Source organism: Drosophila mauritiana, chromosome X, assembly GCF_004382145.1.
Source record: "Drosophila mauritiana strain mau12 chromosome X, ASM438214v1, whole genome shotgun sequence".
NCBI lineage: Eukaryota > Metazoa > Arthropoda > Insecta > Diptera > Drosophilidae > Drosophila > Drosophila mauritiana.
The window spans coordinates 17,291,376-17,313,036 of NC_046672.1; the positions used below are offsets into that span (position 1 = coordinate 17,291,376).

Consider the following 21,661-nt stretch of genomic DNA (forward strand, 5'->3'; position numbering starts at 1 on the left):
AAATGATGGGAATAATGTGGAGATCAGTGGAAAACTATTATTAACCGCTTTCCATTTTGCAATTGGCTTTAGGGCAGCTTTACCACCGAATACAGATATTAAAATACCAGGAGTTGTGGCTTGAATTTCAACCAGGCAACCCTCGAAAAATACCTGTTGTTAACTTGGAATCTCAGTGATTAAATTACAATTAACGTTTATTTCGCTTGAGTTTGGCTTTGAGTTGGTTTCAATAAATACAATAAATACGTATTAATTAACAGGCTTCAACGTTTAGCATTAACAATTCATTAACAATTACGAATTACAATAGATTAAGCTAAGGAGTGGGGCCTAATGGTGTTTCCTCAGGGGGCGCGGCAGGCGGCGCGTGCGCAGACGGCGACGTCGGGACAACGACTTCGCTGCCGGCGTCGCATTTGCATTTCCATATGCATTTCCACTTGCATTTTCATTCGCATTTGCATAGGCATTTTCATAGCCGTTGCCGTTTTCATCAATTTTCACAGCGCTTTCTTCGGGCTTTGCTGCTTCAGCGGATTCTTCTGCAGCGTCTACCTCGCCTTCTTCCTTTTCATCGTCCTCCTCTTCTTCCTCCTCGTCGTCTTCATCTTCCTCTCCCTCTTCCTCTTCATCCTCCCCATCTTCTCCTTCTTCTTCCTTATCTTCATCTTCTTCAGCGGCTGTGTCATTCGGATTGACCTTTTCTTCATGACTTGCCTTCACCTCTTTCTCCGGCTCTCTCTCCTCCTTCTGCACGCCCTCTTCGGCCTTTTCTTCCGCTGCCTCTTCCTGTTTCGTCTCCCCCTTCTTCACCTGGCTTGGGGGTTCCTTCACCCGGTTTTTTTTCTCCACCTCATCATCATCGTCAACGTTTATCTCATTATCACTATCGTTTTCCATTTCAACAGCCACTGTTGTCGAGTCTTCTTCGTCGTCTTCTGCCTCCCCTTCCTCAGATGTCTCGCCCTCTTTCTCTGGCTCTTCTACTGTCTTCTCACCCTCTGCTTCTACTGTCTTCTCCCCATTGTTTGTGTCATCAATACCAATGTTTGGCTTGTTAAATGTCGTAGCTGCTGTCGGTATTTTTGTCGTTGTTGTTGGTATTTTCGTTATAGTGGCTGTTGTTGTTGTTGTGGGCGCTTCAGTGGCTTTTATTGAATTGGTAATTGTTTCAATTACCTGACTTGGCCTCAGGCCACTCTCCCCATAACCATTGTCATTGTCAGGTGTCTCTTGCTGAGAGTCTGTCTCCGTCTCTTTCTCTTTCTCCGCCGCCTCTGCTGCCGTCTCTTTCGCGTCTTCAGCTGGCGTTTCTTCGGCCTCTTCTTCGAGAGGTGCTTCTTCTGACTGATCGCTGGCCATCAGCATTTCACTTTCGATTGGAAGGGGCTCCACATCTTCGAGTTCTTCGTCCTCCTGGTGATCTCCCTCGCTCTCTAAAGTCTTCTCCTCCTCTTCTTGAAGATCCTCGGATAGATGCTGTTCTTCTGGAACTTTGTGTGGATCCATCGCCACCGGGGGTTGATAGCCCATCGGTTCCTTTTCATCCAACGTATTTTCTGAAGGCTGTTGAATCTCTGGTTGTTTTTTCGCAGGCTTTTCTTCTTTTTGGTCTTCAACCTTAATTTGACCTAGTGTTTGATAACCTGATTCTTCGTTTTGTGTACCCTCCTCCTTCTCCACCTGATTTTGTTTAGATGGCTCGCTTAGTGTTTGATTCTTCTGAGGTTGATAGCTTAATTCTTCTAGATTTAATTGAGGCTCAATCTTCTGTGCTTGATTATTTGTGATGAGAGGTTGATAACCCATTGATTGATTCTCCTCCTTCTCATCCTCTTCAACCTGACCAGTGGTCAGTGTTGTATTCATCTGCTGCAGATTGTTATCTGACTGATAGCCCTGTGTTGGAGCCTCCTCCTTGACATCCTCTTGATAGGGATACTCTTCTGGTTGATCCTCCAGCTCGGCGTACTCGTACTCCTCCGGATCGTCGCTCTGGCCATCTCCCACCGGCAGTACGGGATTGCCATTCTTGTCCACATACTGCAGACCATCCAGACCCATTCGCATGCACTGGAAATGCATCTCGAAGAGATCGGTGGTGGCCATCCGAACCACAAAGTCCATGCACATGTTTAGGTTGTTCCCAACCACTGTGACGTCGGTCATTTGGACGCACATGGCCATCGGTACACCCATCATGACGGGAATGCAGAAGGGCGCCGGATTGCGCACCGAGATTCCGTACTTCGAGGAGGGCCTGCCATTAAGAAAGACCTCCAGTTGGGCCTCCTCCAGATGCGGCACGAAGCTCACGTTGGCGCACACTGCAAACAGAGGCAAAATGGAAAGAAAACGTTGAGTCAAAATTACAGATAGGCACAACAATGAAACGATTCGATTCAATGAATGAAAGTGGCGGGTGGCAAACTGTGGATCCCAGGCAAATGGTGGGTGCTCGGTGCTGAATGGTGGATGGTGGATGAGGCGAGGAGGGGGTGGCCACCGCTGGAAGCGCCAACAATTTGTGGCATTTTGATTGGCAAATGCTGGCATGTCACGAAGCGAAGCGGAGCGAAATGGAAACCAAGCCAAACCACCGATCGCATTGTAGTCTCCGGCATGCGCCGCCAACCCACAGCCAAGATCGGTTTCTTGGCCAAGGAAATCGGCCTGAAATCCAGCCGAAGTCGCAGCCAAATATGTGTGGCCACCACCCGCAGGCCAGGAGCCCCGATTCCGACCAGGCTAAATGACCGCAAAGATTCCAATTTATGCATAACCATATGGCCAATGGATTGATCCTAAGGCGATTACTAACCTAGTGCTCATTAGTGTATATTAAGATATTAAGGCTAATATGAAAACCCATTAATGCTTTTCTTCACCAAATAAATAACAAGTGCACTGGGAAAAATCTATTACATGCAGGTCCTTTCACGCATGGATATAGATATAGATACATATACATGTTATTCGCAATCAAAGTTCTTGTTCATTTCAAACCATAATAATATACAGCATTACAAAACCATTCCTTTCTAAAGGAATGAAAAAAATATATGCTTTTTGAACATTCTGCCTTTAAAATTACAACTAAGATATGTTTTCAAATGTTACACTGTTTCATATTACTAATCTCCTAATCAATAATCTCCTAAACATTTAAAATATTCCAATATTCTTCCCATTAATAGCTAACGAACCATGGGTTTTCTTACCTTTCTGATCGAATCGGTACTGATCGACCTTGAGACCGGCGCAGCATCCGCAGGTGGGTCCGTTGCACTCGCAGGGCTGGCCAAAGGTGGACCAGATGGACCCCTTCTCGGAGTACTTGACGCTGGCCAGATTGCGGCCCCTGGACACGCTGACCGTGGGCGGTAGGTAGGGTCGGTGGGTCTTCAGTTCGTAGAAGATCAGACCGTTGCTGTAGCTGCGCGAGGATGTGTGCAGGGGGCACAGGATGAGCACGATGGCCGCGCTTAGGCAAATCCAGGGAATCATGGCCACTGTAAATGGCAAACTGCGCACTGAACAAAAAACTGAAGAACACTGAACAAAAAAGGGTGCTGCAACGCGTTTCAGGTATGGGTATTGTGTGTGGTATTCTCTTGGCGAATTCCCGGATCACTTCACGATTAACGGTAACGGTACAGCCGTGGCAATCGCAATCCAATGGCAATGGCAATTCCACTATTATTCCAGTGGAGCAATGACAACCGCTCGCGATCGACGACAATTAAATATTAAAACGCTGAACGCGACGAGCGTTAGCTTAAAAATGAAATGGAAACCGCCGCCCGAAGAACGCCGACGTCGACGACGGCAGCGACTGCGAGCGCGGCAGAGGCCAAAATGTTGCTGCTGGGGGGACACCGCAGCAACAGCAGCAGCCGAAGCAGCAGCAGCAATATCCAACGGCAGCGCAGCAGCCTCGTTAAATTGTCGCTCGTTGCGGCCGTTTGCTGTTTTTGCGGGCAAACCATTTGTACACTACCCGAAAAAGGGTAGCGCAATCCAGTGAATAGCTTTGTATATTCGGACATGCTTAAGAACATAAAACAGTAAAATGCTTATAATAATACTCTAACAAATATTGGCTATCATAATCAAATGTATATTCAGTTTAATATAAATAAAGTACAATATTTAACAATTGAATAATAAGATATAATTATATTTTTAACCCATGACTATATATTCTTAGTATTATTTAATTTATGATTTTATATTATGTGTGATTAAATTTCTTATAAAATTGTTCTTATGATTTGCATTTATATTAGTTTACCACTTGAATTTCTTTTTTTTATTAAAAATTGCAATGTTAAAATATATCCTAACTTCCTGATTAGGGTATTCCGTATTCGCATTGAATTCATACAATTTAGTTCTTATCAGCAGCGGCGAATCGCCAATTTCTGTTGTTGCTGCTGCAACCATTTTTTTTTGTATTCCTCTTTGCTATTGTTGTTACTGTTTCTGTTACTGTTACTGCTGCTGTTCGTGCAGTTGCAGTTTTTACTGTGGCAGCCGCTTTGTTTATTTGTCTTTTAAGCCGATGTTGCTGCTTTGCTTTGTTGCGTGCGCCGAGCGGTTTTTGTTTTTTTTCGTATTTCGGGTGACAGTGACAAGAAAATTGCGGCGATCGTGACTGGCTGGGAAAGCCAAAAACAACAAAATTCCACACTCCCTGCCGCATTTGTTGTTGCTGCTGCTGCTGCTGCGTGGTGTAGTTGTTGTTACGCAAAGCACTTGGGGCAGGTCATGGCCCCATGGACAAACTGAAACCCTCCATTCGACTGGACCCCACTACACTCGATTTTCGAACTGGGCGCCGCACCATTGCCGGCGGCGGGAGTTACGGTTATGGCCGCTGCTGTTGCCATAAACAAGCCTGATTTATCGATCCGATTGCCGCATCCGTTGTGGATGTCACCGGTTTATTCTCTTCCCTGGTTCAACCTTTTCCCCAAAATGGCATTCTTCGAATGCATCAACAAGCAAATAAACCAGTCCTTTGGGCAACACATCCTGTTTCATTTCATTTCATTTTGTATTCGATAGTTGCGATTTCCATTTGATGGTTCTATTTCAGGTGACACATGTTATAGACAGCAAATTTGGCTTTTTTAAGCTTTTATCCTGGCACTGCAAAGTCCTATGTTTTAACAACAATAACGAAGTACACGAAAATCTGTTTTTAAGAAGTGGACAACGTTTCAAGAAGATAAATTAACAAATTTGAAAACCCCTACATATTTTTGCATTGCAAACAACATTGCATCTAAACAACAAAATATTTCTATGATTTTTGGCTTTAGCTATAATATTATATTAACAAACCATTAATGTTTATAAAAGAGATATTTATGAAAGAGATATTTCAAACTATTGGGGCATCACTGCATTTGAATGGCAGCGTATTTCGGTGGCTATTTCGGGTACCGGTCCCAATCGCCTTAGGGCCCCAATATTGCATAATGTCTGGCCCAGACTCATTTATCAGCCGGTGGCCGGTGTCCGATGGCCAATGGCCGATGACCAAAGGCCAGCGGAGGAGAGCCAGCCGAACTGCAATCTCGTTAAGCGTTAAGGGGGACAGACACTTGCCAAGTTCGAATCATTTCGATTCAAAGGCGGGCGGCGGAATAAAGCCAAATGGAAATAGATGTGAAAATGAAATTGAAAATGGAAATGGGAATAAAAGTGTCGCCAACAATTAACGCTAATAAGCTGGACTGGACTGGAGCTGCGGTGCAATGTGCTTTCGTTTATGTAATGGGCCATCTCGTCATTATCAGCCGACTCGCTTATTGGGCATTATTATTCATTACTGATAGCATCAATTTGGCACGCCTGCGACTGCGACTCTTTCTCGGCGAGTTTTTTCTCTGGCCCTTACGCAAAACTAATGACCAGACTCAAATATATAACTGAAATGAATTATGTGGGTCAATCGACGGGGAGGAGCTTTCAGCGGACTCCAAATGCTTGGTATCCTGGCTCAGAACATCCTTCAAGCTTTCTACAAAACGGCAAGATAAGCTAAATTGACAAACTTTAAGCTCTTTTACACCGCAGGGTTTGAATTTTGGCTTCAACTTTAGCGAAAACTTACGCAATCTCTAGGGAACACCGGCACTGCCATTTTACTTGGAAAGGTATTTCCTTTTTAGCTACAATATTATAAATGCATTACAAACTTTCGCTTTTTGGCCCTTCAATGTGCATTGTCATTTGGGGTTATGTAAAATGCATAAATGCAACTTAAAGTTTACTGTGCATAAAAAAATCAACAAGGTGAAAGTGAGCTTCCGACTTAAATTATTTCCATACCAATTGTGCCAAGTTTAAACACATACCTCTCATAACTTGCAAGTTATTAGTTCTAATAGGGCTATGAGCAAACAAATGTGTTAGTATTTTAGACAATGCATCGGCAATAAAAATGTTCACAAAATTTAGTGGTATAATTATAATACGACAACAATAAAAATACTTGTCCTGATATCGAATGCCATTGTTGTTAAATTCGTTAAACATTTTCCCATCGATTGGCAGTCAAATATAAAATTATATTAAACAATATATATGATTATTTTAAAGAGATCAATAAACGAGTAGGGTTCGAGGGGTCGTAAATTTGGATGATCTGGGTTAAGTTAAAAAAATCTCAGAATAAAACAACACTTTCTTCCCCGCAACTACAAAATGAATATCTAAATACGAAATTCCATATCTCGATGAACTTGTTTTAAAATTTGCATTCCATTATAAAAAATCAGCAAATATGAACATAATAAGGAGTTTTGAAAATCAATTGAATAGATAGTGTCCGTAATTTAAATGAAGATAAAAAAAGTCATTCGAAAATATTGCATAAATAAAAATATTTTTTTAAATTGGTTAGCTCTTTAATCAATAAGCAAGTCATCGTAGTAATTCGTCAGTATCATGAAACAGCATAATTCAATTCACATTGTTTTCCTTCCGTTTTTGAGGCTATAAAACTGTATGGTCAACCAAAGAGATTCAACAGTGACCATCAAACTTTATTACGGGAACACCCCAAAATTATGCTGCACATTTTCCAAGCAAAAGCCGCGCTTTTCAAACAATTGTTAAAATAAAATATAAATCAAAGAAATCGAACCTGACGACTTTAAAGACCGAATAAAAACGTACAATGTATATATATTTTTTTTAATATTTTAATACATTTTCTTTGTTCTTGAATACATACAATGCTCTTGTTTTAATTTTTTTGTTGTATAACACCGACAAAGCAACTTGGCTCGCTGTGGATAGATAATTCACAGACGATGCCGAAAATATGCCATCCAAGTACATGTACATTTGGGTTTCCCGGGGAACCCGTAAATATGTGTGATATATAGGTAAATATATTATTTTCATATATGTCGATGAGTGCGTTAACGCGTATGTGTGTGTGTGTGTGTAAATATGCACAATGATATAAAAAGTTACATAATTGCATTATGCCTGACTTCTATATGTGTATCCAAAAGATATCGTTCGCAAAAAATATCTTCGATAAAACATTCTGTTTCTTTTTTTATTATATTTAGCTAAATATTCATGTTGCACACACGCACATGTATATTTCATAAATGTAAATCGTATATAAGTATGTTTTTGTGTATATATAAGATATTCCTTGTTCGCTTCATTACTCTTGTATATTTAAATTTACTTGACAGACAAAAAAAAACACTTGTTTTTTATTTCTTGTTTGCTTGTTGTAAATGTTCACAAATACAGGCATTAGAGTTCTACAAATGGGGTTTATCCATAAAGGGGAAGTACGTTTAATATTAATTTCGTTATAATACATACATAAGGAAAGTGCTGCCAGCTGCCTCAGAGTTTTTGCTTCGAAAAGCTTGAAAAAAACCGATAAGAAGTGCTGCACATGGTCGTAGAATAGGCCAAATAACCATCTGCATTACCATGTCGCACTCCATCCGCAAGTCCTGCTCCCTCGACAGTTTCCCGGATAACTAAACAATGCATTATTGTTTTGCTTTATCTCTTATTGTACAGACAACACCATTTCCCCCTAGCTTGTTGGCTTGGCCGCTCTCTTGTGTGTGTGCTCCATCGCTTATCATCTAGTTATATCCTATGTAACATATTTTGCTTACAGAACTAACGAAAAAAAAAACTTGTATATTTGGATATTCAGTTATGAACTATATACGAAAAAAAAAACATTTCCCTAGGGCTAAGTTTCACATTCTAACGCAAGAATCGAGAACAAAGAGAGATAGTTGGCTGCTCAAGTTTGAGAAAACACTGACTAAACACTAGGTTTCTTCAGTAACATTCGCTATATATACACCCCTGTGCCCACTACAGGTTCCAAATCTAATTCAAACTTAGCTTTTCCCGAAAGCTAGCAGATTTTAAGCATTCATTTTGAGAAAGTGTAGTTAAATGTGATTAACTAAGAAATTAACGATGTTCAACTTCGATTCCCAAATTGTTGAAAATGATCAAAATGAAAGCGATTTCCTACAAGGAAACGTACATGAAGGTGATGGTTTTGAAAAATATTATAACAACATTGAAGTTTAGCGAATAGATGAAATTTAAAAACCATATTTATATACGGTTCTAAAACAAGAAGATAGTTTTTAAATGGGAAAAACGAAATCAGTACAGTTTATCCATAGATCTGTACATTTGAAAATATCTCGTTTAGCAAACACTGGAGCTTTGGGGCTAAATGGTTCTCCGATTCGGATTGGAATCGTAAACAGGGCGCTAATAAATATATTCGATATTCCGGCTTACAACAAGCGCAAAAGAAATCAAGTGATTTAGGTGGCCGCCGGTTTTTGTGCCTAAACGTAAGTCTAAGTGCTACAAACTAAATTTCGAAAAACAATGTACACGCGAATCTAGAACTCCTTGAGGCTGCCGCCGCGCTTCAGCTTGGTCAGTCGCTTCAGACTGGCACCCAACATGCTCCCCGATCCGCCAGCACCTGACAATCCGCTTGATCCGTAACCGGCTCCTCCATCGCTGCCGGCACTGCGATCCCGCTGAATAAAGGATCCCCGGAACCGGACCCGACCACGGCCACGGCGCTGCGCCTGCTGCAGCTGCTGGTGCTGCTGATGCTGCTCGCCCACGCGGCGCCACAGCTCGGTTAGCGGTGGATGGTGCTGGTGGGGATGCTGCTGAAGGGTGCAGCAGCACACCAGCTCCTGCGATTATAACTTCTTCTCCCAGACCACGATGTGGGCGTCATTGGAGTTGGCCGTCAGCGGTGAGCAGCTGGGATTGCCCGACTGCATTGTTTGGCCACTGAATCCGGAGCCACTGCCTCCGCCGCCGCCGGAACTGCTGTTCTTATGGCTGGGCGAACCACCCGCCCCGTTGTACCACATCTGGCGCCAGTAGCCGCGTCCGCCCATCAGGGTGATCACTGTCCTTGGTCCGTCGGCGTTCTGTTGCTGCTGCTGCTTGGAGTTCTGCTTCTGTTTTCGCTTTAAAGTGGCCACCGCGGCGGCTGGTTTGTCCAGTCCCGAGTTCCCTGCGCCCAGTCGGCTCATTTCCTCTGGCTTGGCGGAGCTATTCAGCTGTTGTTGCTGCTGTTGATGGTGATGGATGTCAGCGGTGGTCATGAGGCCGTTCTCTGATATGTTGCCCAGATCACTGCCTGTGCCGGATGTCTTGTGGCTGGCACTGCTGCTGTTGCGGGACACAGAACGTCCGCCAAAATGCCGGATGCCCATGCTCTCTTCGCTGCCCGACGATGTATACAGACTGGAGGACTTGGAGTCCACCGACCAGTTGGACAGGTCCAACGACCTCGGTCGCGAAGCCTTCATTCGCAAACGTCTGTCCAGGGTGCACACCTTGCCGGGTATGGCTGCCAATTCAGGATCCGAGCGTCTCATACCCTCATACATCATGTCCATTAGGTTGCCCTGATTACCCTCCTCCGCATCATAGTCCTCCTTCACGAATATCAGCTTGCCATACAGGCCGTAAACGTCACAGATACCGTGCTCGCCATGCTGCGAAGTGTTACCACTGGCCGTTCCCGATCCTGCTGCACTGGCTCCTCCTGCTCCGCTGCCGGCTGCCGCGGCCCCCAGGCCACGGGGTAAAGTTTTGGACATTCTATTTGGGTCATCACGGAAACGCTTGCGGTGGAAAGCCGGCGAATTCGCCAGCGAAGCGCGTATTTTTGCAGTGAAACTCTGGTCCAGCGAATTCTGCTTGTCCAGTTTGGAGCTTCGCGGCGATGAGGCTGTTGAATCCGCTCCGGGATTGCTGGCCGACATCTCTTCCTTAGCAAGGTCACGACGCAACACTACGGCCCCGTCGTCCAACTCCTGGATCTTTGGATCCGCATCAATGGCAGGCAATTGGAGGTCATCTCCCATGCTGGGCACCAATGGAGCTGCGCCCACGGTCGGTGGCTTATAGGCGGGATAAACTTTTGGAATCAGTGGCAACAAAAAGGTGATGGGTCCAAAGTGCGCGTGGCAGGACATGTTGATTCCCCCGCTGATGATGGGCACTCCCTCCAGACGGGGCAGCGGAATGGTCACCGCAATACCCACATTGGTGCCCACCCACAGCAATCCCTTGCAGGCCATCAGGGCGGTCACATACACCGAGCTATTGTTCAGCGGCTGCTCCTTTTTGCCATCGTGTCGCAGTACGCTGGATGCTATGTTGATGTCCTGCAGATGCTTAAACGTCTCCGTGTGGTACAGGCACAACATTGTCGAGTTCTTCAGCGAGATCCACAAACCGATGCCGGAGTGGGCCATTAGATTCACCTGCTGAGTGGCCCCGTGCTGCACCTCAAAGCTGCGCTGGATCTCGCCGTTCAGGGCGTTCATAACGTACACTCGGTTGCCGCACGAAGCGTAGATGCACATGTTGATCGGCAAAAGGCTGGGCACCACAAGATCGGTGTCACCGAGACGGATGGTCTGCGGGTCTCGCAACTGCCAAACGCCATCGTTTCCTCTGCGGAAAATCAGCACTGTTGCTCCCGACAGAGCCACATAGACCGCATCGAAGTGATAAAGGATTCGCTGAACTGCTCCCGGTACCGAATAGCTTCCCAGCTGCTCCTCCTGCTCGGGATTCCTTGCCGAGTAGATCAGAATCTTGCGGCTATCCGTGCCCAGCCAAACCAGGTCGCCCAGCAGACTGGCCGGCTCATCTCGCGACTTCAGCTGATCCAGTCCCTTGACGAACTCCAAGGCAGAGACCTGTGTCTCAAAAAGGTCAAAGGCACCCGCCTCGCGAAGATTGCCCGCCTGCTGAGGGTGTTGGGCTAAAACGGTGATGTGCGAGGAGGTGCCATCGCTGCTGCACATCCACAGGTAATTGAGCTGCTTGTGCCGGCGTCGCGCGTTTCCGCTCTGTTTGGTGTCATTGGCGATGCTGTAGTAACATCCACAGCGCACCTGGAAGGTAAACAGATAGCATTGTAGTTATGAAATATAAAGCATTATGATAAGAAACTTACCTCGGTTTGATGCTGTGATTTGTAGACAGGCATCGCTTTGACAAAGAGCGGCATTTTGCGCGACTGCTTCTGCTGTACGGCCTCCTGCAGCTGCAGTTGCTCCTGCGTCTGGCGGGGATCGCCAGCTCCCGCGTGCGGATGCTGCAACGGATGATGATGTGGGTGATGATGGGCGGGCTGAGGATGGGAGCCACCACGTTCCCAGGCTGGCGAATTGTTCGGATCAAGGGCCAGCTGAGCCAGACGCAACTCTGTGATCCACTCCTTCTTCACCGCAGGCGTCTGCGTCTGGAATGTGAAGGTTTCCTCCTTGCCGGACTTGTGTCGTCCAATGAGCTGCAGGCAGCAAGAGTCCACCCAGGCCATCTCCTCGTCCTTGCGCTGGATGGAGCCTTGGATGAGATTGAGCACGTTGCGCGTGGTATTCGCGTTTAGCTCCTTGTAGCTGCCCTTCAAGCTGGACACCAGATCCTGAATGCGAGAAATCACCTCGTAGTCATACATCAGCGTACTCATCTCGCTGCACAGATTGTCCGCCCCGTTGGTCAGCTGTGCGGCCGGCGAGCTGTGCGGATCTCCAAAGCCGGAGAAGCCCGACGAGCCACCTCCATGTCCAGGAAGAGTGCTATTCGCATACGGGCTGCCGTTGGCGCCACTACTGCCATTGGACTTCAAGCTGCCGCCGCGGTTGAGACCTAGAAATTAAAAATATATGGGTATATTTAAGCTTCACAAATATGTTATATGAAAATCCTTACCCGCCGTGAGAATCCTGGAAAGCGTGGCCGACGTGCTGTTGTCCACAATCTCGACATCGTTGACTGGAAACATCCACTTGAAGGTGAGCTTCTCGGTGGCCCCGAAATCGTGCGACTGCTTAGGCGCCACCGACACGCAAATGACCTTATCGTTGAGCAGGAGCAGCCGGCGCTGCTTGCACTTGACAATGAACCCGGCCTGGTTGAACTCCATGTGGGTGACGTTGTCCTCGCGGAGTAAGTACCTCGGCCGATGGCCGCCGGCCGAGTCGCTGACACTGACGCTGCTCAAACTCAGGGATCGGGCATTGAAGGTCCCCGAGATGTGGCCAAGCATCTCCTTAAAGGCCTGGTACTGCTCCGCCTCCCGTTTGCTCTCGTTGAGGAGCTCCGCCAGGAGTTCCAGCTGCGACAGGGCCAACTGCAGCGACATCCTGTCGTGGTGGCCCTGTGGCGTGTATTTCAGCAGATCCTGCAGGAAGAGGATGAACTGGGGGAAACGCTGCACCGGCTTCACCATCAGTCCGAAAAACGACAGCCGATCGTGGGCACTGATCTGCTTGACCTTAAAGAAATCGGCCAGTGCCGACTTGCGCTTCTCTTCCATTTTGGCCAGCTCCATGGCCGCCGAGAAGTTGTTGATGAAACCGGAGTAAATCTCTAGTAGCTGCGGCTTTCCAAACGCGCTCACAAAGCAATCGCCAATCTTCTCATCGCGATCCCAGTTCCGGACGCACTCCGCCAACGAGATCCGGAACAACTTGTGCGAGTGCAGGATGTCCGGCAGGCAATGGAACAGTGTGGCTATCTTCACCGGATTCAGCACCGGCGGACTGCACTCCTCCAGCGGTTTCTTGTAATCCTGCGGGTTGAGAACAGCACACAGATGATTAGTTTAGTTTTATGACTTCACTTCACTGAGTTACACCAGCCTGTAGTAGGTTCCTCAAAATGTAATTTAATTTTTCTTATCTACATTTTTGTTAATATTAATTTACCTTATTAGTAGCTTTTAAATATTTATGCAGTTTGACAGGACTGGTGCAACAGTGTTCATATTTATTTGATTGATTACCAAGCTCTTTGCGCCGTTTTTTCTATCAGTTTCTCACAGTTAAAGCTTAGATTTTAATCTGGGTTTTGTATACGAGTATTACTTGTTTTGGTTTTTCTAATTTTGTAACTACTTGTGGGTTAAATGTGATTTTGGGTTCAAATTGGGTGTGTACATTGGTTGGTTAGTGGGCGAGTAGGTGAGTGTGATTTGTTAGTTAGTTGGTTGGTTGGTTGTTTTTATGACGGTGAAATCGGCAGTTATGGCATATGGGAAGAGGATGGCATGTAAAGAGATCAAATGATTTGACATGAGATTAACATTAGTCGGTGGTTAATTGGGGTACTAAGGTTGTCTAACTAGGCATGCGGCACTTTATGAAACCAAAAATTAAGGCTTGTATGCGGCTTTCTTAAGACGCCTGCATGTCTCTATTCATGTATATTCCTATTCAAATCACGATAAGCAAACAAAACACTTCCATATATTGACCTTTATTTTTCAACTCCAGTCTTCAACAAGTCAACTGGTTATTCCCTTTTCGAATTCCTCCCATACCCATTATCGAAATAAGCATATTTATACTCATACAACTCCGGGCGAGCATAATGAACTTAAAGGATCTTAAGTGAACTAAGTAGCAGATATGAAGATTCAGATAGATACTGGCAGAGGAGATAAAAGTCCAAGCCCATCAGAGGCATTGGAGGATGTGCAGGCCTATTTGGAGGCCGGGAATTCGACGATTTTGAAATTTCCAATGAAATTGCTCGCTGGCAAACGAAGGTAATCGAGTTGGATTCGATTTGAGAAGAAAAGCTCGGGCAATTTGGACAAATTTAAATCAACGAGACTACTGGTAAACCGTAAATGTTAGTGCCCATGGATGTAAACATACTCCTCGACAAGGCCAAAGAAACTCCCGCTTCTAAGCGGATCACCGAGCATGATGCCAGCATGGAGGAGACGGGACCTGGAAAAGCCCTGTATCTGTACCACGAACTATGCTGGAACTCAGAATCCGCAGGCTCCCCAGGTTAAGCCGATACTGCTAGAGAACCAGGTGAACTGGGACTACCACATGCACATGCACGTATTCCATTCCAACTCCAATTTGGACCTCGTGGTCGGAAGGGGGATCGGGAAATCCAAATTCTGAATTGGAACAGGGCATTAGGATGGTTGTCGAACTAAAGGAGCACCCCTCGGATTTCGATAACTAGAGGGCTGCCAATTCCTAATGCACCCCAATTTGGAAATTGTGTAAATCACGAAAATTGTATGTAAACTTTCCTATTTGAACATTCTTTTACTACATTTCATATAAAATGTTCTAAAATTTATTAAATATAAATATAACTATTAAAAGTTAAGTCCCTTAAAATTCGACGGTGAAATGGAAGCTACTGCAGGTAACAATTATAGATAGTCAAGCAATAATTAACTAATTTTAAGTTACTCGAGATGCGGGGATCTGTATAATTCCATTTCAAAACCGATCGAATGATATTTATAGGACATTCCCACTCACATTGACTAGTCGCTGCAGGGTGGCCACATACGAGTTCTCACTGTGCACGATGGCTGCCACGATGTGGCGCCTCTTCAGCTGCTGCTGGGACAGTCCTGCGGGGGCGGGCGGCAACATGGGCACAATCAGCCGGTTGTGGGCGGTTCGAGCGGTTCCATTGGCCCGACTGCCAGGCGTCATCATGAGGTCCACATCGAAGCGATTGGCGGTCGCCTCGTCGTCCTCCGACTGCAGTAATAGAATTATGTTATATTTTGCTCTTTTGATATCCAAGATGACTCACCTCTGGCACTCCGGGCATCATTTTGCTGGCTCCCAAATTGGCCAATTTCTGTGGTGAAGCTGCGTCCAGCGCTACTCCCTGGGATCCGGCTCCCCCGGTTCCAGCTACCGCATTGGATCCGTTTTTCGGGGAATTTCCCGAGCCCGAATCGGGCGTATCAAAACTGGAGGCGGTCGAGTGGCGTCCATCGCGTCCTCCCACGTCGTACTGATGCGATGAGCCGCGCCTGATGGAGAACCAGCGGGACAGACGTCCTCCGGGCGATTCACCCGGTGTGGTGGCTTCCTCTCTCTGGGAACCACCACCACCTGCTCCTCCACCTCCGCCACTCGATGGCATTGTGCAGGCACTGGCCCGTCGCATAATCATGTTGCTGGCGGCGTTGTTACTATCAGTGGCTGATGATCCTGGGCCGGATGCGGAACCTGTTGCGCTTCCGGTGGCGGCCGTGCGCCATTTGTCAAACGACAAATGCTGCTTGGCCTTGTTGAAGGTGGAACGCAATTGCGAATTGCGTTGATTACCGGCACTTAGCGAACTCACGCTGCTGCTGGTCTGCTCCTCCTCGGTGAGAACCTCCTCCTCGCCCAGATCCTCGTTCTTGTCCCGCTCGCGATCTCTGTCCCGCTCGAGATTCCTATCCCGTTCGCGACAGGGCGATTTGGTGTCCCGTTCGCTGCTGCTGCCGCAGCTGCTGCTGCTACCAACGCCGACACCAACGGCAGCCTGGCCACCGTTGGCGCTGAAGCTTCCGCCGGCAATTGTGGCTGCGGTGCAGCCCGCTGCTTCCCGCTGATCCCGCTGGTCACGCTGATCTCGCTCCCGCTGCTCGGCAATCCTCCGGCTAAACGCACTGTGCAATTGGGCGGTGGTGATGCTGGCACTGGACGGCGGTGATCCAATGAACGAGGTCTGCTGCAGCTGCTGCTGCTGCTGGTGTCGCTGACTGAGGTGCGAGTGGTGCTGGTGCTGATGCAGATACTGCTGGTGGTGCGAGTGGTGCGCGTGGTGGTGATGGGGCTCGTCCAAGGTGTCCTCCCATGAGCCGGAGTTCAATTTGTGTTCATCTGGAAAGGAAATGAAATAAAAATTAGTATATTATAGAATAATAATTATATCAAATAATATTTAGCATTATAGTTTAGGTTATATTATTCAGATATTTGATATTACAACAAATTAACAAATCAATCCCATCTTCATTCAATGTTGACAAAGATTAAAATTCCTTTCTTCTGTCTTGAATTTGCGTCATAAAAATCAAAAACTTCCATATATCAAGCACTTTAAAAAATGGATGACATTCAATATTCCGTTGTTCCCTGGCTGACGTCAGTACCCCAAAGCATTACCAATTATGTGGCGTTGGCCAAGTGAGTTAATTGCCAGCAATTGTGGGCCATATGCAGATTAAGTCGGCTAAAACAGCAGCACAAACAGGATTTGGCCATGGCCGTCATGTCTCCGTTCGCGATTACCGCCAACTTCTGTGGCGTGGGACTGGGATTGTGACTGAGTTTCGGGCGAGTGGATGGGGGGGCATCAAAGCCAGAAAGCCGCCAATTCTGGCCAAGACTCATTCTGGCAGAGTGTGGGTTACTTGCCAAGTGGCCGTGGCCAGAAAGCCAGCAGCAACTCCCACACTGGGCCACGTACTCCGGGCACTCAGACTCGGCACAGACCCACACCGACCACTCTGCCAGAACCAGCAGAACGGTATTAGAGAGACAACTGTCAGGCCCATGGAATGCACTGAGCGAAAAATTTTGGTGCTTTGTGAAATAAAAGGTTTAACGAGTAGTCATTACTCACATTCATTAAGCATGGTCACACTGCACTATTTATATGAAATCAGTGTGGCCAAATGTTAGAATTTTCATTGTGTAGTAGTTACCAAATGAAACCACCGTTTTTCTCGCAGTGCGGCTAGAAGCCAAGCTCTAAACAAACATTAGGATAGCGATTTCGATTCCGATTGAGATTCAGATGGAGAATCACAACCATGGCCGCAGAAACAAAACAGATTCGAGACAAACTCGATGTCATGTTCACGACCATTAATCATCCAGCGGACGACTGGCGTAGGAATGGGGATGTGGTGACAAGTCGGGTTCAGTTAGCTGTGATAATTGCAAATTCAGCTCAGTCCAGCGCGTTAGCTCCAACATCCCAGCCCATTACTCCCCCCTTTTAATCCCCATTTTCCAATGTGTGGAAAACGGAGAAGCCGAACGAAATATAAAAAAAGGGAAAAGCAAATTGTGTAAATATTTTGCGCAAAATGTGAAAACATCTTCAAAATTACATTATATATACGGCCCAAAAAGGGAGACAAATTTCGCTTTTACAAAATTGAGTTTGTGTAACTTTCGAGGAGGCAGGGGCGAAAACACGCTTTTCACATATTGAAAAGAGCAGTCAAAAACGGTGGGCGGGGGGCGTGGCATGGCAGCGTTTAAGTTGATTGTTGGCAAACATATTTTCCTTCGTTTCTGTGTGTTTTTTTTTTTTTGTATTTTGTCGTACACTTGGTTTAACATAATCCATAAGCACGCAAATGCGGCTGGCGTAGAGTTTATTAATTAATCTTAAATAACTTTGGAATCGGGGATGATGGGGCAGAAATGGGAAGTATGGATATTGAAATGCACAGGGAAAAATATGTAAATTTAATAGAAAGCGAATTATTAATACAATATGTTGATTTTCTGGCAGTTTTTGCGTGAGCTTTAGAGACGTAAAATATGTAAATAAGACAATTTAATAATATCCCGGTCAAAGAAAATTATTTGGCACACTGACACAGTTTAACCATCCTTATTTTATTGGCCACCCCCACGCAAATCTCCACGGTTAAGCGTTTATGTAATTTATTTGCTTGGATTTCCGATTCGAGTTTGTTTGGCCTGTTACGACATCACGTATACGCACCGCTGGCTCATTAATTATCATCACGGCAATGTGCAACAGTTAACGGAAACCGAAAAACAAACTCCTGCCACGGCACGCAAATAATGAAACCAAAAATAAGGAGACCCCTTTGGATGCATCTAATCCACCTCCGCGACTTTTTGCATAATGGAAAATGATTGTGAAAAATTAATCATACGCCATGTGAGCCCGCGGGGGAGTCGCAGGCCGCAGTCTCGCGCAAAAGTGAGATTCTCCCATGCAATATTTTCGGCGAGTTTCGTTTTGTTTACCTTATTTTGGCACAACTATTGCCTGTTGCCGTCAGTCAGGCAGTCAGGCAGCCAGGCAGTCAGTCACCGGGTTATTCATTCGCATTCGCTCACTTATTCATTCCATTCGGTACCAATTGCCGCGAGTGATTAATGAGCCACTCATTAATGCCAATGCAGAATGCTCGCAACAAAGAAATCTCTGCAAATGCTAATGCTCACTTAAATTATACAAATTACACACATCCACACGTTGCCATATCTGTTTGTTCTTTATTGTTTTGCCAACTCATTTCACGCCCACAGGGGCTCAGTTCAGGCTCACAGCCAGAAACAGACCCCAAACAGTCATAGAAACAAAGTCGGAACGACCCGAGTCCATTGCTAATTGAAATGACAACCACAAAGACTGTGTAGCTACTTTTGGAGGCACAGCCTCGATGGGTCAAAGTCTCCGAGTACCCTCACCTATCGTTTTCTTATATTGTTGCACGCCAAAGTTAACTTGAAACTCATAAATCAAATGTGAATTGCAAATAATTGATCATAATGCTAGACATTATATATAAGCACATGTTCCTATTTATCACACATAAAATTGAAAGTTAAAGTTCATATTCAGCAAGTCAAACGTGTGTGTAACAAATGTGCTAGACTTTCCTAGTTAATCAGTCTATCCGCAAAACTATTCCAATGCCAACCATCGATGGTTTCAAAAGTTTTTTACCTAAAATGTGAACAAAGAACAAACTTTACACAATTTCATTAAATTGTTTTAAACTTTAAATTAATAAGGCTTGACAATCAATCAAGAATAATTTCATTTTATTTATGTGATAATTTTTATTTGATCTACGATATTAATTAAATCCGGATCTATTAAAAGCGATGATTTGAATTTAGTGGCACTGATAACTTTGGATGAAAATGAGAAAACCCGATGTCAAGGGTATTGCGGATGCAACTACGAAATCTCAGTTTGCGCTGCATTTGATGTGCCCTTCTGCACCCCAGATGGTTCATAAATATTTCAGTCCAGCGCAGAATGCAGGCCAGAATGGTTAAGTAGCTGGAAACTAGTCACCTGCTGTTAAGCCCTTTCTCCCGCCCCCCTTTTCCCCATTCCCCGTTCTCCATTCGCCATTCCCCTCGATTCTCCATTTCTCCAGAGGGGTTCTAATGAGGCCACAAGGCTTCGTGCGACTCTCTGCCACGAGTTGCAAAGTAATTTCGTGTGTGTCTGAAATTGAGCAGCGGGCAGCCAATGTCTCCCTCCCCTTTTTTCACCACCTCATGTCCCCTCTTCAATTTCTTCCCCTTCCCCCTATCAAGCGTTTCACTTGAGGCAAAGTGTGGCTCACAGGCAGAAATTCAGCAAAGTTAGCAAGTTTCCTAAGCCAGCTGCAGGCAAAAGCTGATAGCCAAAGAAGTATAAAGAAAGGCGAGGGAACATGGGGTTACACACAAAGAAATATGTTCACACAAGCGCTCAGCATGTTCGGCACCTCGCATGGTCACACTGCCACTGTGGTGTGCCCAGCTATTAATAACAAGCAAATAAATTGGGGTTTCTAGTAACCCTCGAAATTAATATTTCAATTTATCTGCATAATTTCAATGCCTTTTCCCCGTGTACAAGCAAAAATGGAAGCTTGCGGAAGCTCATTACGCGCACCGCCGAAAAGGAAAAACACAAAATCGTAGGACACAAGGCAAGGGAATCATCTCGCACATGGATATATGGCGAAACCCCTTCGCATTTCCCCATCCCCCACTCGTGGCCATAATAAGAGTGGAAATTGCTTTCTATTTGCAATTTTGATGCCCAGGACCAAGACGAAAACGAGAACTGAGCACTGAGAGCGGCGTGAAAAGTAAGGCGGGGAAAATAGAGGGAAACACACGGGCGGGAAAAGTCAAAGTAGCGCGTGCCTTTGTCATAAACTAATTATTATAATGTAAATCACACACGCAGAGCGCACTTCTAACGGCAACCAGCCTCCAATCCAAACATCGGACGGATGATAATGAGCTAATCCTGCATATTCATGAGCGGAAGCAGGTGGTAATAAGGGGGCGGGCCAGACGGAAGTGCCGCAAAAGTGCTGAATTGAGTCGGGAAATTCTTCAGGTGCACTGCGCAAAAATACACACGAATAAGGTCAGCCAGTCTTGAATTAATTTTCCACTTATAAATGTATTTCATTTAAATGCTAATTCCTTAATCCCAACATACTCTAAATGAAGTTATTAGTAGTTTTTTTTTTTTGTGAGAGTGGTTAGGTCTTAGTTTCGGGGGCAGATTAAAAATCTCTGCATTTCTTAATCACGCTCGATTCTTGGCCAAAAACCACGCTGATGAGGAGAAACCCAAGCCGATCGATCTATCGTTCCCCCTCACTTTCTTTTCCCCCCATTTCCCTGCTCGCCGGAGGATTGCGTGCTTGAGCGAAAAAAAAAATTACACAAACCGGGCCAAAAGAAACTGCAAACGCGGAATGGAAATGGAGATGGTCAAAATTAATGACATCAAAATTAGGCAGGCAGACAGCAGAAGCAAAAAAAGATCGGAAAAACCTGGGCGAAATATTGTGGGGTATTTGGTATTTGGTATTTGGCTTTATCGGGCGAACACAGCGCACAGCTGCACAAAATCGCAGCCGAGTGATAAACTTGGGCAACTTTACGACTTCATTAATAAAATCGAAAACTGTTAACTGGGCAACTGTCTGTACGCTGGCAATTAAAATTGCCAGAAAATTGGGTTAAAATGCCAAGTAGTCGGGGCAATTTTGGCCAAATGCTGTTGACTCAATCGCCGGTGAGCGGTGGAAAATGGCTGGCTGTCTGTTGGCCAAAGATTTGCACTCACTCAGGTAAGTTCCACTCACATCACAGCCAATCGAATTTGTATTCTTTTCGGTGATTCAGTGTGAAAACTGAATTTCCAGGTTAGTGTTTTTTAAGTTCTCGCAAATGTAAATGCGAAACAAAGCTGAAAACTTGCCAGAGATTTTCCGAAAGGTGTTAATGTGCGAAGTTGTGGAAAAAAATTAAGAAAATGGGCCAAAGTGGGCGAGGTGGGCGAGAGGTTCGTCACAAGTTTTCGCTAAAGCTGATGAAAAGCTGCAAAAAATCGAAGTCATGACCAGGTGAGGCAAGGGAAAAACTCTCAGGTTCGGAAAAGTTGGGAATTATTTTTCATTTTGGCCCTTTTGAAAGTGGGGAAGCCCTTCAAAAATCTTTCAGAGAGCTCTTACCAAATGGAAAATTTAAGGCAACACATTATTTTGCCAGGAAATATGTAAGTCTATACTTTC

General features: G+C 45.4%; 2 protein-coding genes across 3 annotated transcripts in view; both read right to left on the minus strand.

Moving 5' to 3' along the window:
• Positions 1 to 179: 179 nt before the first annotated feature.
• LOC117148478 (spore wall protein 2) lies at positions 180 to 3,729 on the minus strand. The gene is made up of 2 exons (XM_033315853.1): positions 3,225 to 3,729; positions 180 to 2,330 (listed from the first exon to the last, which is right to left on the minus strand). The coding sequence occupies exons 1-2, from the start codon at positions 3,508 to 3,510 to the stop codon at positions 334 to 336; spliced, it is 2,283 nt and encodes a 760-aa protein (XP_033171744.1). The 5' UTR covers positions 3,511 to 3,729; the 3' UTR covers positions 180 to 333.
• Positions 3,730 to 7,559: 3,830 nt separating this feature from the next.
• Positions 7,560 to 21,661, minus strand: part of LOC117148148 (rho guanine nucleotide exchange factor 10) — a 103,655-nt gene continuing 89,553 nt past the window's right edge. For both annotated transcript variants that reach the window (XM_033315379.1, XM_033315380.1), the window contains 5 exons: positions 15,160 to 16,226; positions 14,877 to 15,104; positions 12,292 to 13,153; positions 11,534 to 12,228; positions 7,560 to 11,471 (listed from right to left, as the gene is read on the minus strand). In XM_033315379.1, coding sequence (XP_033171270.1) covers positions 9,249 to 11,471; positions 11,534 to 12,228; positions 12,292 to 13,153; positions 14,877 to 15,104; positions 15,160 to 16,226 — 5,075 coding nt within the window. In that variant the 3' untranslated portion in view covers positions 7,560 to 9,248. The remainder of the gene's footprint in view (positions 11,472 to 11,533; positions 12,229 to 12,291; positions 13,154 to 14,876; positions 15,105 to 15,159; positions 16,227 to 21,661) is intronic.